General features: G+C 36.5%; 1 protein-coding gene across 4 annotated transcripts in view; it reads right to left on the reverse strand.

Annotated features, from left to right (window-relative positions):
- Positions 1–25,720, reverse strand: part of ODAD2 (outer dynein arm docking complex subunit 2) — a 199,285-nt gene that overhangs the window by 79,571 nt on the left and 93,994 nt on the right. For all 4 annotated transcript variants that reach the window (XM_042991290.1, XM_042991291.1, XM_042991293.1 and 1 more), the window contains one exon: positions 22,408–22,522. In XM_042991290.1, coding sequence (XP_042847224.1) covers positions 22,408–22,522 — 115 coding nt within the window. The remainder of the gene's footprint in view (positions 1–22,407; positions 22,523–25,720) is intronic.

The raw sequence follows: 25,720 nt of genomic DNA on the forward strand, positions 1-25,720 counted from the left end.
ATAATAGTATTTATCTCTTAAGGGTTGTTAGAAGGATACACATAAAGCATATAACAAGGTGCCTGGCATATGATAATAGCTGTTTTTATTTTCTAATATTTTGAGAATGTATTTGTTACCAATAATTTGCACAACAAAATATCAACTTAAGGAATAACCCCTTGAAATCTGATTCTACCTATCAATCATCCTTATGAATATATTCAAAATATGTAACTCAGGTAGCAACATTTTACTATGTATTCAATCCTATTTTAAAATTTTTTTTAATGTTTTATTTTATTTTTGAGACAGAGAGAGACAAGACAGAGCATGAGTGGGGGAGGGTTAGAGAGAGAGGGAGACACAGAATCCGAAGCAGGCTCCAGGCTCTGAGCTGTCAGCACAGAGCCCGACGCGGGGCTCGAACTCATAGACGGTGAGCTCGTGACCTGGGCCGAAGTCGGAAGCTCAACCGACTGAGCCACCCAGGCGCCCCACAATCCTATTTTAAAACCCATCAAGAATGAGTTGGCAAAAATACATCCTTGATTGTAATTAGGTAATACATCTATGTTTATTTATATCATTAAAACTACTTTCATTCATACATTCATTCACTTGGCAAATTAGAAGCCTCAGAAATGTTAAGATACTATTTTATGTTGTGGGATTCAAAATAAATAATTTGGTTTCACGTTATAATCACCTGGAGTGATTTTTTTTAAGAAATAGGAATGCTGGGGCACCTGGGTGGCACAGTCGGTTGAGCATCCAACCCTTGGTTTCAGCTTAGGTCACGGTCTTGTGATTCATGAGTTCAAGCTCCACATCAGGCTCTGCGCTGACAGAGCAGAGCCTGCTTGCGATTCTCTCCCTCTTCCTCCCTCTCTGCCCCTCCCCCACTTGCATTCACTCACTCTCTCTCTCAAAATACATAAGTAAACTTAAAAAAATATGAATGACTAAACTTCAATCTCAATATAAATATTGGGGGTAGGGCTCTTGCATGAGAACGTTTTTTTTAAAGCTCTGAAGGTAATGTGTATCTAGAATAGAGAATGATTGATGTGAACAATTTAAGTCGTGTTGCTGTTACTTACAGAAATCATAGCATTGGTGATGAACTCCAATTCCCATGTTTAGTTTAAGAATAGAGGAGGGGGAGCCCTTCTGGAATCCTCTATCATAGGAATGAGAACACTAGCAAAAATTGGCAAAATTGATTTTTTCAGAACTCTAGAATTTAATGAAAATTTAAACACAGCATGTTTATTCAAGAAAAAAAAAGCTGAATCTCAGTAAGAACAGTGAGTTTTGTGGCATTTTAGCTTTCCCCATTCTCAGCTCCCTCTTCTCAGCTCTGTAGTAGACTTGAAACCATAGTATCTAGGAAAACCCACAGCCTAGCAGCCTAGGGAGGGAAGGTGGGTGTGGAGCTCCCCTAAAAGCTCCACTCCAATGGAATGGTTGGGATTTGACTTGAACGGCGGCTTCTATGAAAACGTCCAAAGGCTTGTCTTTACCTCACGTATCACCCACTGAGGAAAATTCTATTCTCAGGGCATGTCATAAAAAACATTAGTGGCAACTGTTTTAACATAAAAGCTGTTTGAGATGGTAATATCACTTGGGACAAACCAGAGGCTGGCCAAAACATAATTAAAAGGAAAATCTCAAAAAGTGATGTCCATAGAGGACCTTGAAAAAAATCCAACATATTTGTCGGGATCTAAAATGCCACAGGTAAGTGCAGGGCTATGTGCATAGTCAGAAGAGACCTGAGATAGCCCTAAATGCTCACCTCTGGCTGATCTTGAGGCTCTACATGAACAGAAAAGAAGGGTAAGATAGAGTTGTAAACTGCTGGAGTGTTCAATGTGTGCCCCGTAAAACACATACAGAATACCTCACCAAAGGGTGAGAAGTCTACTAGTGCATGGAATTTAAGGAGATCTGTCAACTCATTAGCTGAAATGAGTCAACTGAGCAGAAATCTCAGTGGCCACATGGACAAAGAATACAGACATCATAGAATTAGTTCAAGAAAGTCACTAACAAATAATAGCAAAACAGCAACAGACAGCAAAAGTACAATCCCTGAGGAGAGGAAAATCTAATTTCCAGAGTTTCTACATTATATTATTTAAAATACTAAGTTTCCTTCCAACAAAAAATTATGAGACAAAGAAAGAGGAATGTATACCACAAAATGTAACCAAGCAATATGACCAAGGGAAAAAAGCAGTCAATAAAACTGGACCCTAAGGAAGCCTGTACCATGTTGGACTTAACAGATAAAGACTTTAAATCAGCTGTTTAAAACTGTGTTCCAGGAACTAAAGGAAACCATGCCTAAACAATTAAAGATTGGGAACAATATCTCAGAAAGTAGAGAATATTAATACAGAGATTGAAATTAAGTGTAAAAAAAGAATCATTAAAAATTCTGGAGCTGAAAATACAATAAATGAAGTAGAAAATTCACTTCATGGGACTAACAGCAGATTTGAGCAGACAGAAGACAGATTTAGTGAACTTGCTGATAGGCCAGTAGGATTACCCAGTCCGGGGAACTAAAAGAAAATGAATGAAGAAAAATGAACACATCCTCAGACACCTATAAAACACCATCAAGCATACCATCCTACATATATGGGAGTTTTGGAAAAAGAGGAGGGAGAGGGCGAAAGAATATTGAAAGAAATAATGGCAAATGCTTCTTGAATTTTATGAAAAACCTTAACTTATGTATTCATGTATCTTGATGAATTCCAAGGAGGATAAATTCAGATATAAACACCTAGACACATTATAGTCAAATGGTGAAAGACAAAGAGAGAAACTTGAAAGTTGAAAATTGTATGTGAAAGCTGTACATGACTCGTCACATAAAAGGAAACCTCATTTATAGTAACAGCTGACTTCTTCTCAGAAAGCTTGGAGATGCTACCAAGATGGGGGAGTCTGAAGTTCCAGACACTTGCTCCCCCATGGAAATATTAAATAAACAACTACAGACTAACTAATATAACTTTATAGGAGCTCTGGAAACCAATTCAGAGATCTATAGCAAAGAAGCAAGAAAAAGTCAAAATAAAAACTTAAAGAAATTTCCTGGCATTTTTACTTTCTCTTGTTCCACCCAGTCCTGGCAATGGCACAATGTGGTCAGGAGGAAGCAGACCAATTCGCAGTTCCTTCCTGTGGCCAGAAGAAGCAGAATGGAAATTATTTGCAACGCTCTGGCCTGTCCATGGGCTACCTAAAGAGACTGGTTTCTGTCTCACCTGACTCAGAGCTCAGACAGGAAATTGTGGCAGAGTCTGGATCTCAGTTGGTGAAAGCTGTGGACGGCATTGTGATGTGTAAAAACTACAGGAGTACTACAGCCTCACAGATACTTGAGGAATATAATAAAACATCTATGCCCCCAAAGAGAAGCTGGAGTGACTCTCTTTGGGAAATTAGGGCATTTAAAAGCAGCCATGAACACAGGGGAAGTTTTAAAAAAGCATACACACAGGCCCATGTAGGACACATGCTCAGAAAAGACCTGAGAAGACCTTATACCTTCACCTTGGGCTGATTCCAATAGGAATGACAAGATCTTGTTAACTACAAAGGTCTTCCAAACCAATCTGGAAAAACTAGGAGAGGTAGCTGTTTTTTCAAATGCTCACTTTTCAACAAAAGATCACAAAACATACCAAGAAACAAGGCAACACAGCTCATTTAAAGGAACAAAATAAATCCTCAGAAGCCATCCCTGAAGAAACAAATGTATCAGAATTTCCAGGTAAAGACTTTAAAACAATTGTCTTAAGTATGTTCAAATGCTAAAGGAAAACATAAAGAACAAAAGAAAATAAGGAAAAGGATATAGGAACAAAAAGAGAATATCAACAAAGAGATAGAAATGGAGCTGAAAAAACAACAGCTGAATTAAAAATTTCACTAGGATAAAATAACAGACTCAAACAGGCAGAATAAAGAATCAGTGAACTTGAAGACATTTGAAATTATTGAGTCCAAACAGCAAAAAGAGAGAGCCCAAGAGATGTAAAGGATATCACTAACAGGTCAATATGGCCATTATGGGAGTCCCAGAAGAAAAAATAAAGGGGCAGAGAGATTATTTCAAGAAATAATAACTAAAAACATCCCAAATTTGAGTAAATACATGGATATACAGAAGTCTTCTCAAAGTGTTCCACCCAACAACAGCAGAAGTGCACATGGAACATTGTCCAGGATAGACTATATTTTAGGCCACAAAACCAATCTCATTTTTTTAAAGACTGAAATAATACAAAGTATCTTCTCCAAACACAATGACTGAATGCAAACAGAAAACAACAACAGAAGGAAAACTGGAAAATTCACAAATATGTGGAAATTAAGCCACACACTTGTAAATAACCAATGAGTTAAAGAAGAAATCACATATGTTTCCTACAGAGAAAAAAAAGATCAATAAAATTGACCAATATTTAGCTGGATTGACCAAGAAAAAGAGAGATAAGATTCAAGTAATGTAGATCAGAAATAAAGAAGGGACATAACAACCAATTCTATAGAAATAAAAAAGATTATAAGAGAATGTAATGCACAGTTGTATGCCAATAAATTGAATAACCTAGATGCCATGGATATGTTTCTGAAAATTACCTAATAAGACTGGATCATGAAGAAATAGAAAATCTGAACAGACCTGTAACTCGTCATGAAATTGAAACAGTAATAAAAAAGCTTCCAATAAATAAAAGTCCAGGAATAGATGGTGCTACTGGTGAATTCCACCATTTAAAGAGGAATTGATGATAATCCCCCTCAAACTCTTCCAAAGAATTGAAGAGAAACATTCTCAAACTCAGTGAATGAGGGCAACATGATTCTAATACGAAAGCTAGACAGACACTACACAAAAAGAAAACTGTAGACCAATACTGCTTGTGAATATTGATGCAAAAATTCTCAACAAAATACTAGGAAACCAAATTCAACAGGATTATACACCATGACAAGTGGGATTTATTCCTAGAATGTATGGATGGTTCAACATACAAAAATCAGTAAGTAGAATGTACTACATTAAGAGAAGGAAGGTAAAAACCCATGAGTATGTCAATTGATGCATGAAAACCGTTGAACAAAATTGAACACCCTTACATGATTAACACACACACTAACACACACACACACACACACACACACACACACACACACACACACACACTCTCCAACAAACCAGGAAGAGAAGGAAACTTTTTCAACATAACGAAAGTCACACAGGAAAAACCCATAGCTCACATCATAACCAATGATGAAAGACTGAAAATTTTCCCTCCAAGATCAGGAACAATACAACTATGCCTGCTTTCACCACTTCTATTCGATATAGTACTGGAAGTCCTAGCCAGTTGGAATTCTTAAGTCCAATTAGGCAAGGAAAAGACATTTTAAAATCCAAATTGGAAAGGAATAAAAAATATTATCTCTGTTCACAAATGATATGATCTTATATGTAGAAAGCCTGAAATTCTACAGTAAACTGGTGGAACTAATACCTGAATTCAACATTGTAGGTTACAAAATCAGCATGCAAAAATCAGTTGAGTTTTAATACACTAATAATAAACAATATGAGATGGAAATTCAGAAAATAGTGCCAATTACAATAGCACCTAAAAGAATAAAATACTTACGAATTAATTTGGCCAAAGACTTGTATGCTGAAAACTAGCAAAACACTGCTAAATAAATTAGACACAAATGAATGGAAAAATATCCTGTTCATAGATTGGAAGATTTAATATTGTTAAGATGTCAATACTACCCATAGTGATCTATAGATTCAATGTAATCCCTATCAAAATCTCAACAATTTTTGCAGAAATAAATAAATTCATCCTAAAATTCATATGGAATCTCAAGGGATCCTAAATCACCAAAATGATCCAGAAAAAGAAAAACAAAGTTGGATTCCTCAGACTTCTTGATTTCAAATTTACTACAAAATTATGGTAATTAAAAGAGCGTGGTACTGACATATAAACAGACATGTAGACCAATGGAATAGGATAGAGATCCAGATATAAACCCTTGGGTATTTTGTCAAATGATTTTTGACAAGGCTTCCAAGACCATTCAATGGGGAAAGGACAGTTTTTCAACAAATAGTATTGTGAAAACTGGATATACACATGCAGAAGAATGAAGTGGACCCTTACTTTCTAATACATTAAAAAAAATTAACTCAGAGGGGTGCCTGGGTAGCTCAGTCAGTTAAGCATCTGACTTCGGCTCAGGTCGTAATCTTGTGGCTTGTGGATTGGAGCCTTGCATTGGGCTCTATGCTGACAGCTCAGAGCCTGGAGCCAGCTTCAGATTCTGTGTCTCCCTCTCTCTCTCTGCCCCTCTTCCACTTGCACTCTTTCTCTCTCTCAAAAATAAATAAATATTAAAAATCTTTTAAATTAACTCAGAATGGATTAAGGACCTAAATGTAAGACCTGAACTATAAAAATCCTAGAAGAAAAGAATCCAAAGGACAATGAAGCTAAAGTTATGTGCATGCTGAATTATGGTCTAGAGGCAGTATAATAAAAGTAATCCAGGCACAGGACCCAAATCTATTTCACTTCTTAAAAACAGGGGTACACAAGGGCTTCCAATTCATGAAAGGATGCAGGAAAACGTTACTCCTAACTGTTCTCTATGGCTACTTCTTGTATGAAGCTTTGGGCCTTAGAGAGGGGTGTGACCTTGTGACTAGAAATATGGGTCCCAGTTAGATGTCTGCATCAGTGAATTTTGAGATGGCACAGTTTCTCTTTTTTTAAGTTTATTTATTTATTTTATTTATTTTGAGAGAGATATAGAGAACAAGCAGTTGAGGGGCAGAGAGAGATGGAGACAGAATGCCAAGCATGTTCCACGCTACTGTCAGTGCAGAGCCTGATGCAGGGCTCGGACTCATGAACCATGAGATTATGACCTGAGCCGAAATGAAGAGTCAAGTTGGATGCTTAACTGACTGAGCCACTCAGCTGTCCTGAGATGGTACCGTTTCTGATGGCAACAAAGTACAGTGTGTGATCCTGGGAGTTCTTGGCTGAGGTGGACATAATGATAAGATCAATTTAATGGATGAGGTTATTAATTTAATAAAGTAACTGGTAATTAATAACTCTACTTCCAAAATAAGATAGTTAAGTGGTTTCATAAATAGCTAGTTGTTGGCATGATTTTGTACATATCGGTTTAGAATAGGCTACACCTTTGGTTGTAACTTTCCATTTTGTGTATTACACCTCTGTTAATTCTACCCTTTCCTAGACTAGCAACCTGCATTGCAGCAGTTTTCAGAGTAGGGTCTGAGAAGCAGGGCACATGGAACAGGAGAGCAATAGCAGAGCCAGAGAGGAATCCAGGTGAAAGCAACGGATTTGACCTTACATGGTGGTCCTTCTGGCCATAGTCTAAAGATAAGCTGTTTAATACCCTCACTATTGTTTTTGTGCTTCATGTCCCCACTTGAAAATCTGACGTGCAGAAAAAAATACTTGTAATACATTTCACTTTAGTCTTTTAGGATTTTAGGAACTGAGGGCCAGATGAGTATACTTTGAACTATTTGGTGACTTAAAAATGACAGCAGACCCCAAATAGGGAGGCAGAACACAAACACGGATTACATTTTAAAAGAGATTTTAGATTTTTTAAAAAACTGCATAGCCTCTTTGGTATATTGTTAGACAACTATACATTCTAGGGCCCAAACATGACCAAATCAAAGCTCATAAACCATGTTTATGGCAGTATTCTTAGCATGTAACTATACCCCTACACATGCCTTCTCCAGATTCTCTTTGGCTTCCTGATTGGGCATGGGTCATTGGACGGCTGAAGTTAAACAGAGAGTGATGTCAAATTCCTGTCCTGTTTGATCAGCTGTGTTCTGTCACACCTGGAGTCAAGAAATTGGCCTCGTCCACACTCAGTGCTCAACATTCCTGGCTAGAATTGCCAAAGCATGTATTCCAACCTCACAGAAAGGAACTTTTTCTCTTCTCTTTTGAGGAAACATTCTGAAATGTCTCTGATTAGCTTCTCTGTTTAGAGGAGATCCTTAGGCCACTGTTTCAAAATCACTGGAGATTATTTTCTCCAAGATCAAAATTCAGAACCAGATGGTATTTTCTAAACAAGTGGCAAAATGAAGTTTAAAAAGTTACAAGGCCAAATGATCTCATGGATGTATTACTGATTTGGAAGACAAATTGAGTTTTCTTCCTAGTTCTATAATTGGCTTACTACACATTCAGAGTATTTATTCTAAAACGAGACTACCTGTTTCCTATCTAATTCCTAAGTGGTAGTTATAATATAAAATTTTAATATAAATTGCCTTATAAAAATACAAACATATTTAAGCTTTTATTTTTTCTTACTAAAACTTTCTAAAATCAATGAAAAGAAACAGAATTAAGAAAATCAAGTACTATCTTGCAACAATGAAAAAAAAAGAACAACAGAAAAATGCAATGATATTTTAAGAAAGAAAATGATTCTTACGCTGGGAAAAGACATGAAAGAGATTAGAAGCGATGTAATGATATATTTTTTATTTGAGTTTCTGTAGTTTTCAATACCTTATTGTTCATGGAGCACAAATTTGAGTTGACTTTCTGCAACAGAGTTTTGCCTCTTAAGAACAAAGAATTTAATGTATGGACTCTTGCCAGACTCAGCTGTTGCGTTCTTTACATTACAAGTTCGTAATACTGAACACCTGTTCAACCACCGTTTTTCTCCAAAAATGTGTTTGATCATTCAGCTTGAAAGGAACAGCTTTTCACTTCCATTTACAAATCTCTCACACTTTTCACAAAGTACTTAATTGTCTGCAACCATACTTGCAGCTCATGAAATTTACCAAATAAACATCACTGTAGACAGAGGTCATTAGGATCTTATTCTTTTTAGCAAACTTAACTGGAAAAAAACAACAACAAACTTTCCTTAAGCCTAACACAAAAAACTCACCGTAAAGTGGTGCACTGTTAAATAAAGTTACTTAGAAAAATATGCAATGAGTTTTTTGTGATTAGTTCACTTTCAGTCAGCCTTCTGTTCTTCAGTTCTTGGTAGACTGAAGAACACTGGGTAGTTTTCTAACAGAAGATGCTTTTTTTCTGTCTTATTCTTTCAAGTTTTGTATAGGAGCATAAAGCAGATTCATATTTCACATTCTGATTTTCCAATCATAGAAAGAATGGACAAATAGTTATTAAGCTTGCAAAACATATCTTTTTCACTTGGCACATTTTCCTTATCACTCATAAGCTATCAAAAACTATTTTATGTTGACCTTCTCAAAACAAAGGAAAATTTTATGCCTTCTAATTGAGACACTGGTCTACCAGTGAAAATGTCAATCCTCCTTATTACAAAGATCTCACATTCCATTTGTTCTGTGCATCTAACAGCAACTATAATGCCACTACAATGCAAAATTACATGATGAATCTTTGTTTGTCTCAACGATCCCACAGTTCATTACCAAAGTCTCTGATTCTGGTACTTTGCTGCCTGGCTCACTCACTGATAGGTAGCTTTAAATATTTCTTTATAAGAAAAGATGCAATACATTCACTAGAACTAATTTTCACATCTCATTTTCTTAGCAGATAGATCTGAAAATGTGTTCTCATACACATGCTGTTAAAAATATAAAAAATGGATAACATCTGTTTTGAACAGTTGACATTTCACCACATCCATTCCACATGGACTCATACAGAGTGCACTTAGGTTTCATGATGCCTGACAGACAGCCGTGGCAGGGACCCTGAGGTTGCCATAACTTGACTGGAGGCTAGGCTTATGCTTTCTTCCCATTTGTGTTGCTCTTAGCTATAATTGACAATGGCTTATTTCTGCAGCATTTCTGTCAGTGCTCTTAATCCAGACAAAGAAGTCCTTTATTTCAAAATGGTGCCAAATCCTATCATTCAGAAGTTAATAAGCCTAAATGACCTACAAAAAAAACATCTTATGCGAAAAAAATGTGGAAATCCTTTCTTACAAAATAAAAGGCAATTTTTCCTAGAAAGTGCAGTCATTAACTTACCTGAATGGGGGGAAGGAGGAGGGAAAAATGGACCAAAATATCTGGCAAGATATCTTCTAGTTCATTATTTTACTGCAAGCTGGATACCCAGCATTTTCAAAAAATGTTTCCTGCCTCTACTTTCCTTCAGAACTTACAATCTTCTTAGAAAACCTAAAAACAGCAGAATATCCAAACTGCTACTTGAAAATGCTAAATTGAATATAATCAAGTGGGATAAGTTTTCGAGGGTGACGTCAAATACAGGAGACCCTAAAAAAGTCCCAACTACACATAACTTCCTTGCATACAGACATTTACAAGTATCTTTACGCATATTATTTCAGCTAATCCAAAAAGGCAGTTGATTATAAAATGCACTATTATTTTACATACCACCAAGGAAAACACTACCCTTTAACCTATGATGCAATGTGAATTATAAAACACTTCCCTGGGGTACTATGTTTGAATTTCTACCAATAGGTCAGAGGTAACTTTATTTTCTCTCCCTATGTGAAAGAACATTCTAGAAAGGCTCAATTGTTTTGTTTAACCTCATTCTCTATTTTAACCCTGGAAACTTAATTGAGTAATGTTACACATTTTTGTTACGATGATATTAAAAAGGCATACAGAATGTAATGTGCACCTCCAAAGGGTTTGGCCAACAGTGCTAAATAATGTTGAATTAATGAAGTTATAGTGAAGATATGCCTAGAGATTAAATTAAATCATTGCTAAGTTTTACTATTATATTAATTATATTGATTTTAACCTTTAATTTTATTATATGCATGTATTGTCACAAAGCTCTTCAAGGCAAAATGAAAATTTAAATGTAAATGCTTAAGAAGTGTAAAGCCAGGGGCGCCTGGGTGGCGCAGTCGGTTAAGCGTCCGACTTCAGCCAGGTCACGATCTCGCGGTCTGTGAGTTCGAGCCCCGCGTCAGGCTCTGGGCTGATGGCTCGGAGCCTGGAGCCTGTTTCCGATTCTGTGTCTCCCTCTCTCTCTGCCCCTCCCCCGTTCATGCTCTGTCTCTCTCTGTCCCAAAAATAAATAAAAAACGTTGAAAAAAAAATTTTAAAAAAAGAAGTGTAAAGCCAGTCCAATTATTAATATTACAACATATTCCTCTCAGGCATCATTTTATATGCAATGGCTGTCTTTCACACTTACTTCAAGGAAGCCAATGGAAGTAACAGAAGATGTTGTACCTGCTTGGGTATAATACATGGATGAAACAGGGATAACAACTGATTCTGGGGTGCCTGGGTGGCTCAGTCAGTTAAGCAGCATTCCAAGTTACTTAAGTAAATTCCAGTTACTTAACATACAATGTAATGCTAGTTTCAGGTCATGATTTTGTGGTTCCTGATAACATGAGCTCCACATCCAGCTCTGTGCTGCCAGCATAGGGTCCACTTCAGGTCTTCTGACCCCCTCTCTCTCTGGCCCCCCCCCCACCTCACACACACATGAGCACTCTCTCCATCTCTCAAAAAGAAACATAAAAAAACCCAAAACTGATTCAATCCTCAGGTTACTATGTCATAGATTAAAAATGGGATCAAAACCAAAACAAAACTTTTTTTGTTCTTGATTTGTGATTCATTTTTGACATAAGCATTGAAAAACCAAAGAGATCAACAATTAATGGATTTGAATTATTAAATTGGTTTAGCATGAAAAGGATTACTCAATAAAATATAAAACATTGTCGAAAACTTACTAAAATAGATACAGCAAGACCCAAATGTCTTAGTGCGGCTTACACTGTATTTCAGAAGTATAAATGCTTCAAAATTTGAAAATTTGATGATATGCATTTCATTTTCAATTCTTTTGTGACTTTTGAAAAGCACTTTTTTTGTGAATTTTTAATTTTTTAAAATGTTTATTTATTTTCGAGAAAGAGGGAGACAGAGTGTGAGCAGGGTCTGAGCAGGGCAGGGGCAAAGAGAGAGAATGGGAGACACAGAATCCGAAGCAGGTTCCAGGCTCCGAGCTGTCAGTACAGAGCGCCATGCAGGGCTCTGACTCATCAGTCATGAGAACATGGCCTGAGCCAGTCAGATGCCTAACCGACTGAGCCACCCAGGTGACCTATGAAAAGCACGTTTTTTTTTAATTTTAACTTTTTAGTTTCTCTCACTGAAGATGGCAAATACTGATGGAAACAAAACGCTAAAGGTAGAATTTTACTTCCAAGTTTCTAAAACTTAGAGAAAGTTAAATAATGAAAATTTCAAGAGATTTTTAAAGCTTCTTTCTTTAAACAAACTCTATTATTTAGAGCAGTTTTATGTTCATAGCAAAACTGAGCAAAAGGTACTGAGGTTTCCCATACCCTGTCCACGCACATGCACAGTGCCTCCCATTATCAACATAATCAATGGTACCCACCATAGATTTTTTTTAAATGTCTTTGGCACACCAAAGATATTTTTAAAATACCCCTCTAAAGCGGTACACTAAATGATATATTTTTTAAAGTTTGCAGTATCTACATTTTTCAAGTTCTCAAAGCTTAAGACAGCCCTAAGACTTTTGGGAAATCCCGTATTTTCTGGAGCAATTTTTCTGGGGCTTTTCTTCACAAAGGAACCGCCCAGAAAAATCTTCTTGGAAATGAAATGAAAACTGTATAGACTTGCTTGTTGATGTGGGTGGCAGCTGTATTGTGGTGGAACCACAGCACAGGATGTGGGGGCAGAACTGGGGTTCATATTGTACCTCTAGTTATGTGATCTTGAGCAAGTTATTAAATACTCTGATGACTTTCTCCTCAGAAGCAAAAATAATTGGTTGCACAGTTAATTGAGATGATGTATGTGAAAGGCTATAGTTTACACATATAAATAATGATGGTTATGGTGAAAACAGTAGAATGACAGTCTCGTGTGAAAAGAGATAAGTACTATGCAACCTGCTTTACAACATAAATCTGGATGAAGAGTTGAGAGTCCCAGAGGGAAACATCTCTAGGGATGACCGTGTTAACTAAAGTAGAAACTCTCTGGACAAATTCATCTATGGGCCCATACTACTTCTTTTTCTGTTTTTTTGTTATCATCTATTTGTTTATTTTTGAAATCATTTTAAGTTTTTATTTAAATTCCAGTTACTTAACATACAATGTAACGTTAGTTTCAGGTGCAAATTATAGTGATTCAACACTTCCAAAATACAGCGATTCAATGTTAAATTCCAGTTACTTAACATACAATGTAATGTTAGTTTCAGGTGCAAAATATAGTGATTCAACACCTGGTGCTCATACAGCAAGTGCTCTCCTCAATCCCCATCATATCATTTCATTTATTTATTTTTTATCCTGATAAGCGTACTCTTCAATCCCCATCCTCTGTTTTCTCCATCCCCCCGCCCCATCTCCTTTTCGGTAATTATCAGTTTGTTCTGAAGTGTCTGTTTCTTGGTTTGTCTCTATTTTTACTTCGGTCATTTGTTTTATTTCTTAAATTCCAGATGAGTGAGATCATTGGCATTTGTCTTTCCCTGATTCACTTATTTCACTAAGCATTATACTGTCTATCTCCATCCTTGTTGCAAATGGCAAGGTTTTATTCTTTTTATGGCTGAACAATATTACATTGTGTAAATCTACCACATTTTCTTTATCCATTCATCTATCGATGGACATTTGGTCTGTTTTCAATAGTTTGGCTATTGTAAATAGGGGTGCATGTATCCCTTTGAATTAATGTTTTTGTATTTTGAGGGTAAATACCCAGTAATCTCATTTCTGGATTTTAAGGTTGTTCTATTTTTAATTTTTTGAGGAACATTCATAAAGTTTTCCACAATGGCTGTACCAGTTTGCATTCCCACCCACAGTGCAAAAGGGTTCCTTTTTCTCCACATCCTCACCAGCAACTGCTGTTTCCTGTTTTTGATTTTAGTCATTCTGACAGGTATGAGGTGGTATCTGTTTGTAGTTTTGATTTTCATTTCCCTGATGATGAGTGATGTTGAACATCTTTTCGTGTGTCTGTTGGCCATTTGTATGTCTTAGAGAAATGTCCATATCTTCTGCCCATTTTTTAAATGGATTGTTTGGTTTTTGGGTATTGAGTTATAGCAGTTCTTTATATATTTTAGATACTAAACCTTTAGCAGAGATGCCATTTGCAAATATCTTCTCCCAGTTCACAGGTTGCCTTTAAGTTTTATTGATTGTTTCCTTCCTGTGCAGAAACTTTTTATTCTGATGGTCCCAATAGTTTATTTTTGCTTTTATTTCCCTTGCCTCAGGAGATATATCTAGAAAAATGTTGCTACAGCCAATGTCAGAGAGATTACTGCCTGTGCTCTCTTCAAGAATTTTTATGATTTCCTGTCTCACATTTGGTTCTTTAATCCATTTTGAATTTATATTTGTGTACGGTGAAAGTAAGTGGTCCAGTTTTCATTCTTTTGCTTGTGGCTGTCCAGTTTTCCCAACGCGATTCGTTGAAGAGACTGTCTTTTTCCCATTGGATATTCATTCCTCCCTTATCAAAGATTAATTGACCTTGTGTCCATGGGTTTATTTTTGGGTTTTCTGTTGTATTCCATTGATCTATGTGTCTATTTTAGTGCCAGTACCATAGTGTTTTAATTACTACCACTTTGTAATATAGCTTGAAATCTGGAATTGTGATACCTCTAGTTTTATTTTTCTTTTTCAAGATTGCTTTGGCTGTTCAAGGTCTTTTGTGGTTCCATACAAATTTTAGGATTGTTTGTTCTAGCTCTGTGAAAAATGTGGTTGGTATTTTGATAGGGATTGCATTAAATGTGTAGACTGCTTTGGATACTATAGACATTTTAACAATATTTGTTCTTCCAACCCATAAGCATAGAATGTCTTTCCATTTCTTTGCATCATCTTGAATTTCTTTCATTAGCATATTATAGTTTTCAGAGTACAGGTCTTTCACCTCTTCGGTTAAGTTTATTCCTAAATATTTTATTATGTTGTAAATGGGATTGTTTTCTTAATTTCACTTTCTGCTGCTTCATCATTAGTGCATAGGAATGCAACAGATTTCTGTACACAGATTTTGTATTCTGTGACCTTACTGAATTCATTTATCAGTTATAGTAATTTTTTGGTGGAGTCTTTAGAGTTTTCTATACAGTAACATGTCATCTGCAAGTAGTGAGAGTTTTACTTCTCCCTTACATACTTGGATGCCTTTTATTCCTTTATGTTGTCTACTTGCTGTGGCTAGGACTTCCAGTACTATGTTGAATAAAAGTGGTGAGAGTGCACATCCTTGTCTTGTTCTGGACCTTAGTGGAAAAGTGCTCAGTGTTTCACCTTTGAGTATGATGTTGGCTGTGGGTTTTTCATATAAGGCCTTTATAATGTTGAGGCCTGTTCCCTTTAGACCTACTTTGCAGAGGGTTTGTATCATGAATGGATATTGTACTTTGTTGAATGCAAAAAAAGCATCTATTGAAATGATAATATGGTTTTTTCTTTTCTCTTATTCATGTGACATATCATGGATCGTTTTGCAAATATTAAACCATGCTTGCATCCCAAGAAAAAAATCCTACTTCATTGTGGTGAATGGTTTTTAAAAATTCATTGTTGGATTCAGTTTGCTAATATTTTATTGTGGATTTTTACATCTATATTCATAAGAGATATTGGCCTGTTCTCTTTTTTTGTGGTGTCTTTTTTTGTGGGGCTATACTTTTTAACTATTTAATGGAAACTATGGATTAAGCCCTGGGAAACTATGCTCAGGTTTCTACCAGTGGATCAGAGGTAACTTTATTTTCTCTCTCTATGTGAAAAGACCATTTTAGAAAAGCTCTAACATTTTTTTTGTTCACTAACCTCATTCTCCTTTAATATTGGAAATTTAATTGCATAAATAAACTTTGATATGGCCATACAACAAAATACTACACAGCCAAGAATTAGACAGGGGTATGAAAAGACATATATAGAGAACAAGAGAGATATTTGCAATCCATTGTTAAGGAAAAAACCCAATCTAACACTAAGTGATGGTTACCCCTGAGTACTGAAATTACAGGTAGTATTTTTCCTTTGCTTTTGTTTTTAATGAAAAAACATCTTTTTTAAATTGTGGGAAAAAACTCACAAAGCTCCTTGTTTTTATTTACTTTCTATATTTTACATAGTAAGCATGTAACCATAGGTAATCATGTAAATCTTGAGATTTATAGCTCTTTGCAGGGGTTGCCTTAAAAAAACAACCCTCCATTATTTGCATATCTTAGACTTGGGCTATCCAAAACAACAGCCACTAGCTACATGTGGCTATTTAAATTTAAGTTAATTAAGGTTAATTTAAATGATTTAATGAAGTTAAATCTTAATATAATTAAAAACTCAGTTTCTCAGTCATACTAGTCACATTTCAAGTGCTCAATTACCACAGGCGGCTAATGCTTACCATATTTGAAGAGTACATTTTGATCATCATAGAAAGTTCTGTTAGACAGAGTGGTCTTAAACCATGGTTTGATTGGTATATGTATAAATTATGAGATGCTATTTTTTTCAGTATTATAAATGTGCTTTCTTCCTTTTGCCTTTCTGAGCACATGGCCTCTTTCATACTCTACCCCTGAGGTATCCTTCTACCTTGGGAAGATGAATTTTGTTTTATAAAGATGCAAGGAAAGAGACCCATGTAATATTCATTCACTTTCTGATCCTAGAAAATAGGATTTTTCAAAAAGAAAAAAGGCTTGCAAATCAGGCTATTTTCTTGAGGAAAGATGTTCTAAATTTCCTTCTTTCTCATTTCAAGGGCCAAAACCAGTATACTACACTAACAGTCTTCAAAATTTTTGCTCACAAATCCAAATACATTTTTGAAAACATATGTATCCTCCTCATCTATTTCAAATTGATATCTAAAAATGTTCATCATAAATTTAATCATAGAAGATATGTTGTCTTACATATATGCCATCAAAATTTTGACTCTGAATATTTAGTTAATTTACTTTATGGATATATCTTCTGTATTACCTAATCAGAAAACCAGTCTTCATTGTTGAAATAATCAGCCAAATTTTACTTATTGTCAATGAGGAAAAGTCTGACTTCATTTTTTTAAAATTCACATAAGGGTATTAATTCAGATTCTTTTGATATTTTTCTCACTTCTGAATTCAGTGATGATGCTTTATAAGATTAAGGAATAGTGAGAGCTTTCCTTCCTTCCTTGCTTCATGCCTCCCTCCCTTTTCTTCCCTTCCCTTCCCTTTCTTTCCTTCACTTCCCTCTTCCTTCCCTTCCCTTCTCCTTCCCTTCCCTTCTCCTTCCCTTCCCTCTCCTCCTTCTTCCCTTCCATATCTGCTACACACACACCCTCTCCCTCCCTCTCATACCTTTCCTATACTAATCATTCCTTTAGGTGTCTTCTAAACTTCATACTGTCTCCTTCTCTTAACAGCTAAACTTCTAGAAAGAACTATTAATCATCTTTACATCTATTTCTCCCCTTATTTCTTACCCCACTGCCATTTGACTTAAATTCTCTGTTCTCAATTAAAATGTCTATGAACAATGATCACTTATTTTTTCATATTTTTTCATACTTGTTTTGGTTTTCAAAGGTAAATAACCTCCTAGGGGCAAATGATATTATTGAACATGCTCCCCCCTTTCTTGAATTTGTTTCCTTTTTTGGCTTTCTTGTCACCCTCTCTTTTTTTTTAATGTTTATTCATTTTTGAAAGACAGGGACAGAGCACAAGCAGGGGTAGGGCGGAGAGAAAGGGGGACACAGAATCGGAAGCAGGCTCCAGGCTCTGAGCTGTTAGCACAGAGCCCCGACAAGGGGCTCGAACTCACGAACCGCGAGATCATGACCTGAGCCAAAGTCGGACGCTCAACCGACTGAGCCACCCAGGCGCCCCAACCCTCTCTTGATTATTACCTATCACTCCTTAGTCTTCTTCTATGACTCCTCTTCATCATTACCCTTCTTCCCTTATTCCACACCCTCTGCCTGTCCTCTACCCTTCAGACTTCAGCTACCTCTGGTATGTTGATGATTCTCACATATCCATCCATCTCTGGTCCTGAGTCTTCTCCAGATTCACATACTCAAGTGACTGCCCATCTCTATCTAGATGAAAACAAATCTGCCATCTTTTCCTCAAATCATGTTCTCATGTTTTTAAAGTTACTAGTTCTTAGTTGACAAAGTTAAAATATAAAAACAAACAAAAAACCCCTCAAACTCTCTCTTGATCTCCTTCTCGCAGCCAACATCCAATCATACACCAATTTCTGATTCTACTTCACAATTATTTCTTATATTGACTCTTTCTGTTTGCCCACATTGGCACTGTGTTAGGTCAGATTCTAACTGCTTTCACCTGAACCACTGCAATAGCCTAATTAGTCACCCACTCATATTTTCTAATTAACCAATATGCTCACATCACTTCCTTGTTTAAAATTCTTCAAATGTTCATGTTACCTAAATGATAATGCATACAGAAGAGTGTAGTTATTGGTAAGAGTAGTGAGCCAATCGGGGTGCCTGGGTGGCTCAGTGGGTTAAGTGTCTGACTTTGGCTCAGGTCATGATCTCACAGGTTGTGAGTTTGAGCTCCACGTCGGGCTCTGTGCTGAAGGCTCAGAGCCTGGAGCCTGCTTTGGATTCTGTGTCTCCCTCTCTCTCTCTGCCTCTCCCCCACTTGTACTCTGTCTGTCTTTCTCTCTCAAAAATAAACATTAAAAAAAAAAGAGTAGTGAACAAGCAGAGATCGTGCGTCTGTTTTCTATCAGGAGTGATAAGATGGGGGCCGAGGTGTCCTCTTCTTAAGAAAAATTCAAAGACACTCAGGTAGTAGCAGTAGAGAATGTGCAGAGGGCAGGTAAGATTCAACAGAGGTGAACAAGTAGGAACTCTTTACGGAGGCTTGGATCCAGTCTAGGCCCTGGGGCCAAGGGCTAAAAGACAAACATGTTGGGTTATGTCTGACTATGGTTCAGTTTAGGTTGCTAGCACAGGAGACCAGTCAGATATTCCGGACAGATATCCTGGACAGGGGGTGCCTGGGTGGCTCAGTTGGTTGAGCATCTGACTCTTGGCTTCAAGCCTTGCATCGGGCTCCACACTGACAGTGCAGAGCCGGTTTGGGATACTCTCTCTCCCTTTCTCACTGCCTCTCCCCTGCTCTCACTTTGTCTTAAAAAAAAAAAAATCCTAGGCAGGAATAATAAAAATGAAAATATTAAAATGTCTCTTACAGAATGTCTTTGTCTTTTTACAGCTAGCGATAGATAAATAGGCAGATTTGGAGTTAAAAATCCACAAGAATAAAGGACACAATTTACACATAATAACAGCACTATGTTAATTTTGTATCTATATACACAATGGCATCTCATCGATGAAACAAAATTAAACTGTATATTTAAATAAGATTTTATTTTTGATGATGATTGAGAATGAACCAGTATCTATAACATCCTTCTCCAGGAAAAGTAAAGACCTTTATTATGTGTTTACCTATTACTTTACACTATGTAACATGTTTTTGGAATCATCTGGTAGTTTAAATTCAGATTGTTACTGTGATTATACTGTCTGCTTTTATTTTACTTTATGTCATTTCTTTATTTTAAAGAAATTCCTTTTTTAAAAACTTTATAAAATTTGAAAGTCATATTATCAACACAAATTTATATTTAACTCAATTCCAGTGAGTTATTTGCTTATTATTGTTTCTATAGCTAACGTTATTCTCCTTCTTAGAGTCTTTTGTTTTGCTGGAAAATAGTCTAAAGTTTTTTATTTTTATTTTTTCAGAGAAGGTTTATGGAGAATAAGCTTCCTGAGTCTTGACATTTCTAAAAGAAAAATGTCTTTATTCTGTTCTTACTCCACACTCACTTGAATGCTAGTTTTTATAGGATATAGAATTCCAGGATAAAAATACCTTCCTCTAAAGACAGTAGAGGATTTGTTCCATTTTCTTTTACAATTTATTGTGAACAATTTTGAGTCTAATACTGGTGTGATCCTTATTCTTATAGAATTTTTTCCTTTCCTCTAATTTCTGGAAACACCGTATTTGAATTTGTGTCTAGGTATAGATAGTTTCCTTTGTATTTTCTGCTTGGCACTAAGTACATCTTCTCAACCTGAAGACTAGAATCTTTCTTCAACTCCTCGATTTACAGATGCTTCCATTTTTTTTAATGATGATTTTTTCTACCCTTCCACTGCTCTTTCCTTTCATGTATTTTCTTGTGCTATTTTCTTTTTACTTTTACTTTACATTATTATTTAGTAGACTTAAACTTGCAGATAACTACTCAGTCATACCTAATATTCGTCTCTTCTATTAAATTTATTGTTTTCTCAAATGTTTTTAATTTCCAAAAGCCTTTGTTAATTTATAAATGTATCTTTTTTTTTAATAACAGCCTTTTTAGGTATAGTATTTATTCCCCTTGGGTCATTCGGAGGATCTAAATTTTTTGCTCATTCTGAGGATATAAATTTTTAAAATTTCATGTTATAGTCTGTTCCTTACATTATCTCTGTTTCCTCTGAAGTTAACTCTGCTTTTTAGTACTGGCTTGTCTTAAGTACCATTAGTCTTCCTTAAATATTTGGTGATCCTTAGTTGTTCATATTTATAAGTGAAGGACTGGGCTGATTAGTTCAGGTAACTGATAAGGATATCCTTCAAAGATAGGTAGTGGTATTTCCTCAGTAGGCTCTTCCTTGCTCCTTAAATAGTATTTAAATTCTGCATTTTTTTTTTAATTTTTTTTTTCAACGTTTTTTATTTATTTTTGGGACAGAGAGAGACAGAGCATGAACGGGGGAGGGGCAGAGAGAGAGGGAGACACAGAATCGGAAACAGGCTCCAGGCTCCGAGCCATCAGCCCAGAGCCTGATGTGGGGCTCGAACTCACGGACCGCGAGATCGTGACCTGGCTGAAGTCGGAGGCTTAACCGACTACGCCACCCAGGCGCCCCTAAATTCTGCATTTAAAATTTTTCTTTGGACCTTATAGAATAGGAATTACATTGTGTATCTACTTCTGAAACTTGGGGTTTTTTTTTGTGCAATATGTTTATGAGGTGTGCTGATATTGATGAATCCATTACTGAAATACATTCCTTTTCTACTGCTGCTCTGTATGATACAGTATGACCATAGTATCATCCTGTTGTCCATTTTCCTGTAGGTTGACACTTGAGGTGTTCTTATTTTTATGTCCTTGCTATAAAAAAAATAGTTCTATTGACCAGTTTGTAACAGGTCTCCTTCTATTATTAGTACACACCACAATTCACTTTTTACAAAAGATTATTGCTAGTCACAAATATTTAGGATGATATTCAGAGTCATGTTAGATTTATTACAGGAATAAAATCCTTTAGATAAAAATATTCAACAGAGAAAAACATCTCTAGCAACCAGGAACTGAAAAGGCAATCTCCAAATCTATAGAAAAAAATTTAAGATAATAGAAATAGGCTGAAAAGGGATCTTTAAAGAAAATAATAAAATTTACAAATGAAGAGCTAAAAGACTTCAGAAACTTTCAGTCTTTTTTTTTTTTTTTGTCTTGTAAAAATTTTATTTTTCGGCTTTATATACCAGTATTTACTGACAGCTAAGAAAAGTGGAATTCATGAAATTATTTGACTTTTTCAAGGTAACAAAGAACTTAGTGATCTTTCACTGTCATATTTCAGGCTATATAAATAAGATAGAAGCAATTTTATGCTTCTTAAAGTAGCAGGTAAACACAGGCAATTTTCTTATCACCCAAGAGATAAGAACAGTCAACTTTTCTTCCCCTTGATTTTACCTGAGGTACCTTTTTCTTTTTCTTTTTTAACGTTTATTTATTTTTGAGAGAGAGACAGAGTGGGGGAGGAGCAGAGAGAGAGGGAGACACAGAATCTGAGGCAGCTCCAAGCTCTGAGTGGTCAGCACAGCGCCTGATGCGGGGCTTGAACCCACAAGCTGTGAGATCATGACCTGAGCTGAAGTTGGACACTTACCTGAGCCACCCAAGTGCCCCTGGGGTACCTGTTTCAATTGCACCAGCCAGGCAGAAGTTGGTAAGCACTGCCACCTAAGCCTAGTTTGATTTGGCATTTAAAAACCAACCAGGAAAAGGCATTGCTCATATGGCACAAACATTCAGCACTTTTCTACCAGATAAGTTGGACCAAAATTAAGTTGAAAGTAACTAGTGACCTGTGATGACATTATTCAATACAGTATTAGATATTTTAGAATGGGCTGATTTGCAGTCTGTTCTTACCTTAGTGTTTTGGATGCAGGGACAGAGGGCCCATGCTGCACTGGCCTTCACTTCCGGGTGAGGATTCTTCAGGAGGGACCACAACAAACGAACTCCATCTAAGCGATCAATTATCCTATTTGTGAAGCCAAAAACAGAAGCATAAATTTTAATTAATATCTGAAAATGAAAACTTAAATGGCCTTTCTATCCACACAACTCTACTTTTCTCCTTTTAACATTTTGCTTAGATTTTTTTCCCCAAAAGTTTAACAATAGCAGGAATATAACATGCTGCTGAACTGTCAGTGTGGATTTCGGTTTTAAATTCATGACACAGAAAGCAAGCTCCGTGATAATTATGATTCACATAAACTCAAAATCAAGCCATGTAATTTTTTAATTAGCAGTACACAGACTGTTACCTAAATGTCAAAATACTGGTTTCTTTCATATAGTAACATCTATATACTTTCCAAAACAAATATTTATGCCTCAAAACTGTGAAGTTACCTTTTTTATTTGGTCTATGTTTAATTGACTTACCTTACCGTATGACATATTTTAAACTCCTCCAGTCCTAATCTAGCATTAGGAATTAAAATCATTACACCACAGTGCACCCTTTGTTAGGCACGGATAACACGTAACTTGTTTTCCATGTGGTTCCTTCCCAGCAAGACTAACATTGCAGACTGTGTTATAATTACTTAAACACACTGTAATCAAAATATCTTCATGACTAGCTGAAAAATGAATTATCATCAGAGTCATCTCTACACCATCTGTCTTCTGTTTATATATCAATCAGTCCAGGGAGCATAACCTTGCATTAAGGTCCATTGAGTACTTGCAGTTGAGAAGGTGGCCAAACAAAACTTAATATCCTCGACAAACATGGCTTTGTTCGGAAAGATACGTTAAACTCAACGCAGATGAAAAAAGATAAAAAACATCAAAACTCCTTTGATTTTTAATCTCAAGTTGAGTTAAACACATGTAGTATTTAGCCCCAGACAGAATAAATACTACCAGCTTAGAATGCCATTCAAATTCTTTTTTGAAAGTTGACATAAAGACGACTACATTTCTTGATTATCTGAGATGAGTTTGCCAGGGGGAAAAATGTATCACTCCAAAGGGTCCAAGTATGAGATCAGTTTTGCATAACCTTATAAAATAATTGTTAATGCAAGTAGCTTATAGTAAGACATAAATTGTCTCCTTAGAGAATGACTTGTAGTAAGAAAAATGCACATTGAGAAAGTATTTTAACACAAAGTTTAACTTCAGCTTTCTAAACCTAAAGCTTTCTGTCAATAGCTGTCAGTTTTCTGCTGACGGAAAAAGTTTGATTTCTCAACTGGTGGAAAATGTAAAGAGACTGAGCACTTCACAATGAAAGATTTACTTTACAAAGTTAAACAATCTTACTGCTTTACATATACCACTGAAAGCATAATTGTTGCTGATCCTTGGGTCTCTGTATTTATTCACATGCAATTTCTCAATGAACGATAGGTCTGTCCTGCCCTCTTGTAAATGTAGCAGTAAAACTTGCATTAGTAATATTTAACTGTACAGTGCTGGACATAACTTGACATAGAGCAGAAGTCATTTGCATGACACACTTTTCCAGGTTTTTTTTTTAATGTTTATTTATTTTTGAGAGAGAGCTCATGGAGCAGGGGACGGGCAGAGAGGGAGGGAGACAGAGGGTCCGAAGCAGGCTCTGTACTGACAGTGACAGCAGAGAGCCTGATGTGCGGCTTGAACTCACTAACTGTGAGATCATGACCTGAGTCGAAGTCGGATGCCCAGCTGACTGAGCACCCCATGCATCCCCAGGTTTTCTTAAAGGAGGGATTCAGTGTGGGGTCCCCAGGCAAAATTTCACAATTAACTATTAAAATTCACTATTAATTGTAAAGCTAGATCTATTGTCCCCAACCATTACCTGAAGCCTTAGGCAACTCGGTGGCTGCATAGTTGTAAGGGCTGAGGATTGTGACCCCATTAACTGATGCCTTAAAAGACTCAGCACAGCACAGAATAATAACCTTAGATGAGGAAAACATGATTGAATCACATTTGTAAATATAGGAGCTAACAAAGTCAGGGGGTAGCAAACTTCAGGGTTTAACTTTGTCCTTTCCATTTTCCTTATTCTCTGTTTCAAGTTATTTACTGATGACTTTCACTTCACCATAACCCAAGTATCTGCCCCTTACGTCCCTGCTCCTCCTGCCAACACCCTAATTCTGGTCTTTACCACCTCACATCAGGATGGCTGTTGTAGTTGCACCCTTGATTTGGGGGCTTCAATTTCTCTCAGGTCCATCCAGCCTATAAATTCCTGTGACATTAATCTTCCTAAGGGAGCTTCTGGAGCTTCTGTAATAGCTCCTGGAGAGCAGGGCCCCAGGGATATTCATTCTGTCCATCACACCACCTAGCATATTCAATAAATGTGTGCACTCCCAGGAGAAACTTTGCAATGGTTTCCTATTGCCTGTATGGTAGCAAAATCTTGATTCCTCACCAAAACCAATAAGATACCTAGGAATAAACCTAACTAAAGAGGTGAAAGGCCTATACTCTGAAAACTATAGAACACTTATGAAAGAAACTGAAGAGGACACAAAAAAATGAACAAGCATTCCATGTTCATGGACTGGAAGAACATAGTCAAAATGTGCATACTACCCAAAGCAATCTACACATTTAATGCAATCCCTATCAAAATACCACCAGCATCTTTCACAGAGCTAGAACAAACAATCCTAAAATTTGTATAGAACCACGTAAGACCCTGAATTGCCAAAGCAGTCCTGAAAAAGAAGAACAAAACTGGAGGCATCAGGATTCCAGACTTCAAGCTATATTACAAAGCTATACTCATCAGACAGTATGGTACTGGAACAAAAACAGACACATAGATCAATAGAACAGAATAGAGAACCCAGAAATGGACCCACAACTATGTGGTCAACTAATTTTTTTTTTTAATTTTTTTTAACGTTTATTTATTTTTGAGACAGAGAGAGACAGAGCATGAATGCGGAAGGGTCAGAGAGAGAGGGAGACACAGAATCTGAAACAGGCTCCAGGCTCTGAGCGGTCAGCACAGAGCCCGACGTGGGGCTCAAACTCACGGACCACAAGATCATGACCTGAGCTGAAGTCGGACGTTTAACCGACTGAGCCACCCAGGCACCCCTGTGGTCAACTAATCTTCACAAAGCAGGAAAGAATATCCAATGCAAAAAAGACAGTCTCTTCAACAAATGGTGCTAGGAAAACTAGATGGAGACATGGAGAAGACTGAAACTGG

Source organism: Panthera tigris, chromosome B4 (assembly GCF_018350195.1).
Source record: "Panthera tigris isolate Pti1 chromosome B4, P.tigris_Pti1_mat1.1, whole genome shotgun sequence".
In the NCBI taxonomy this organism is placed as follows: Eukaryota; Metazoa; Chordata; class Mammalia; order Carnivora; family Felidae; genus Panthera; species Panthera tigris.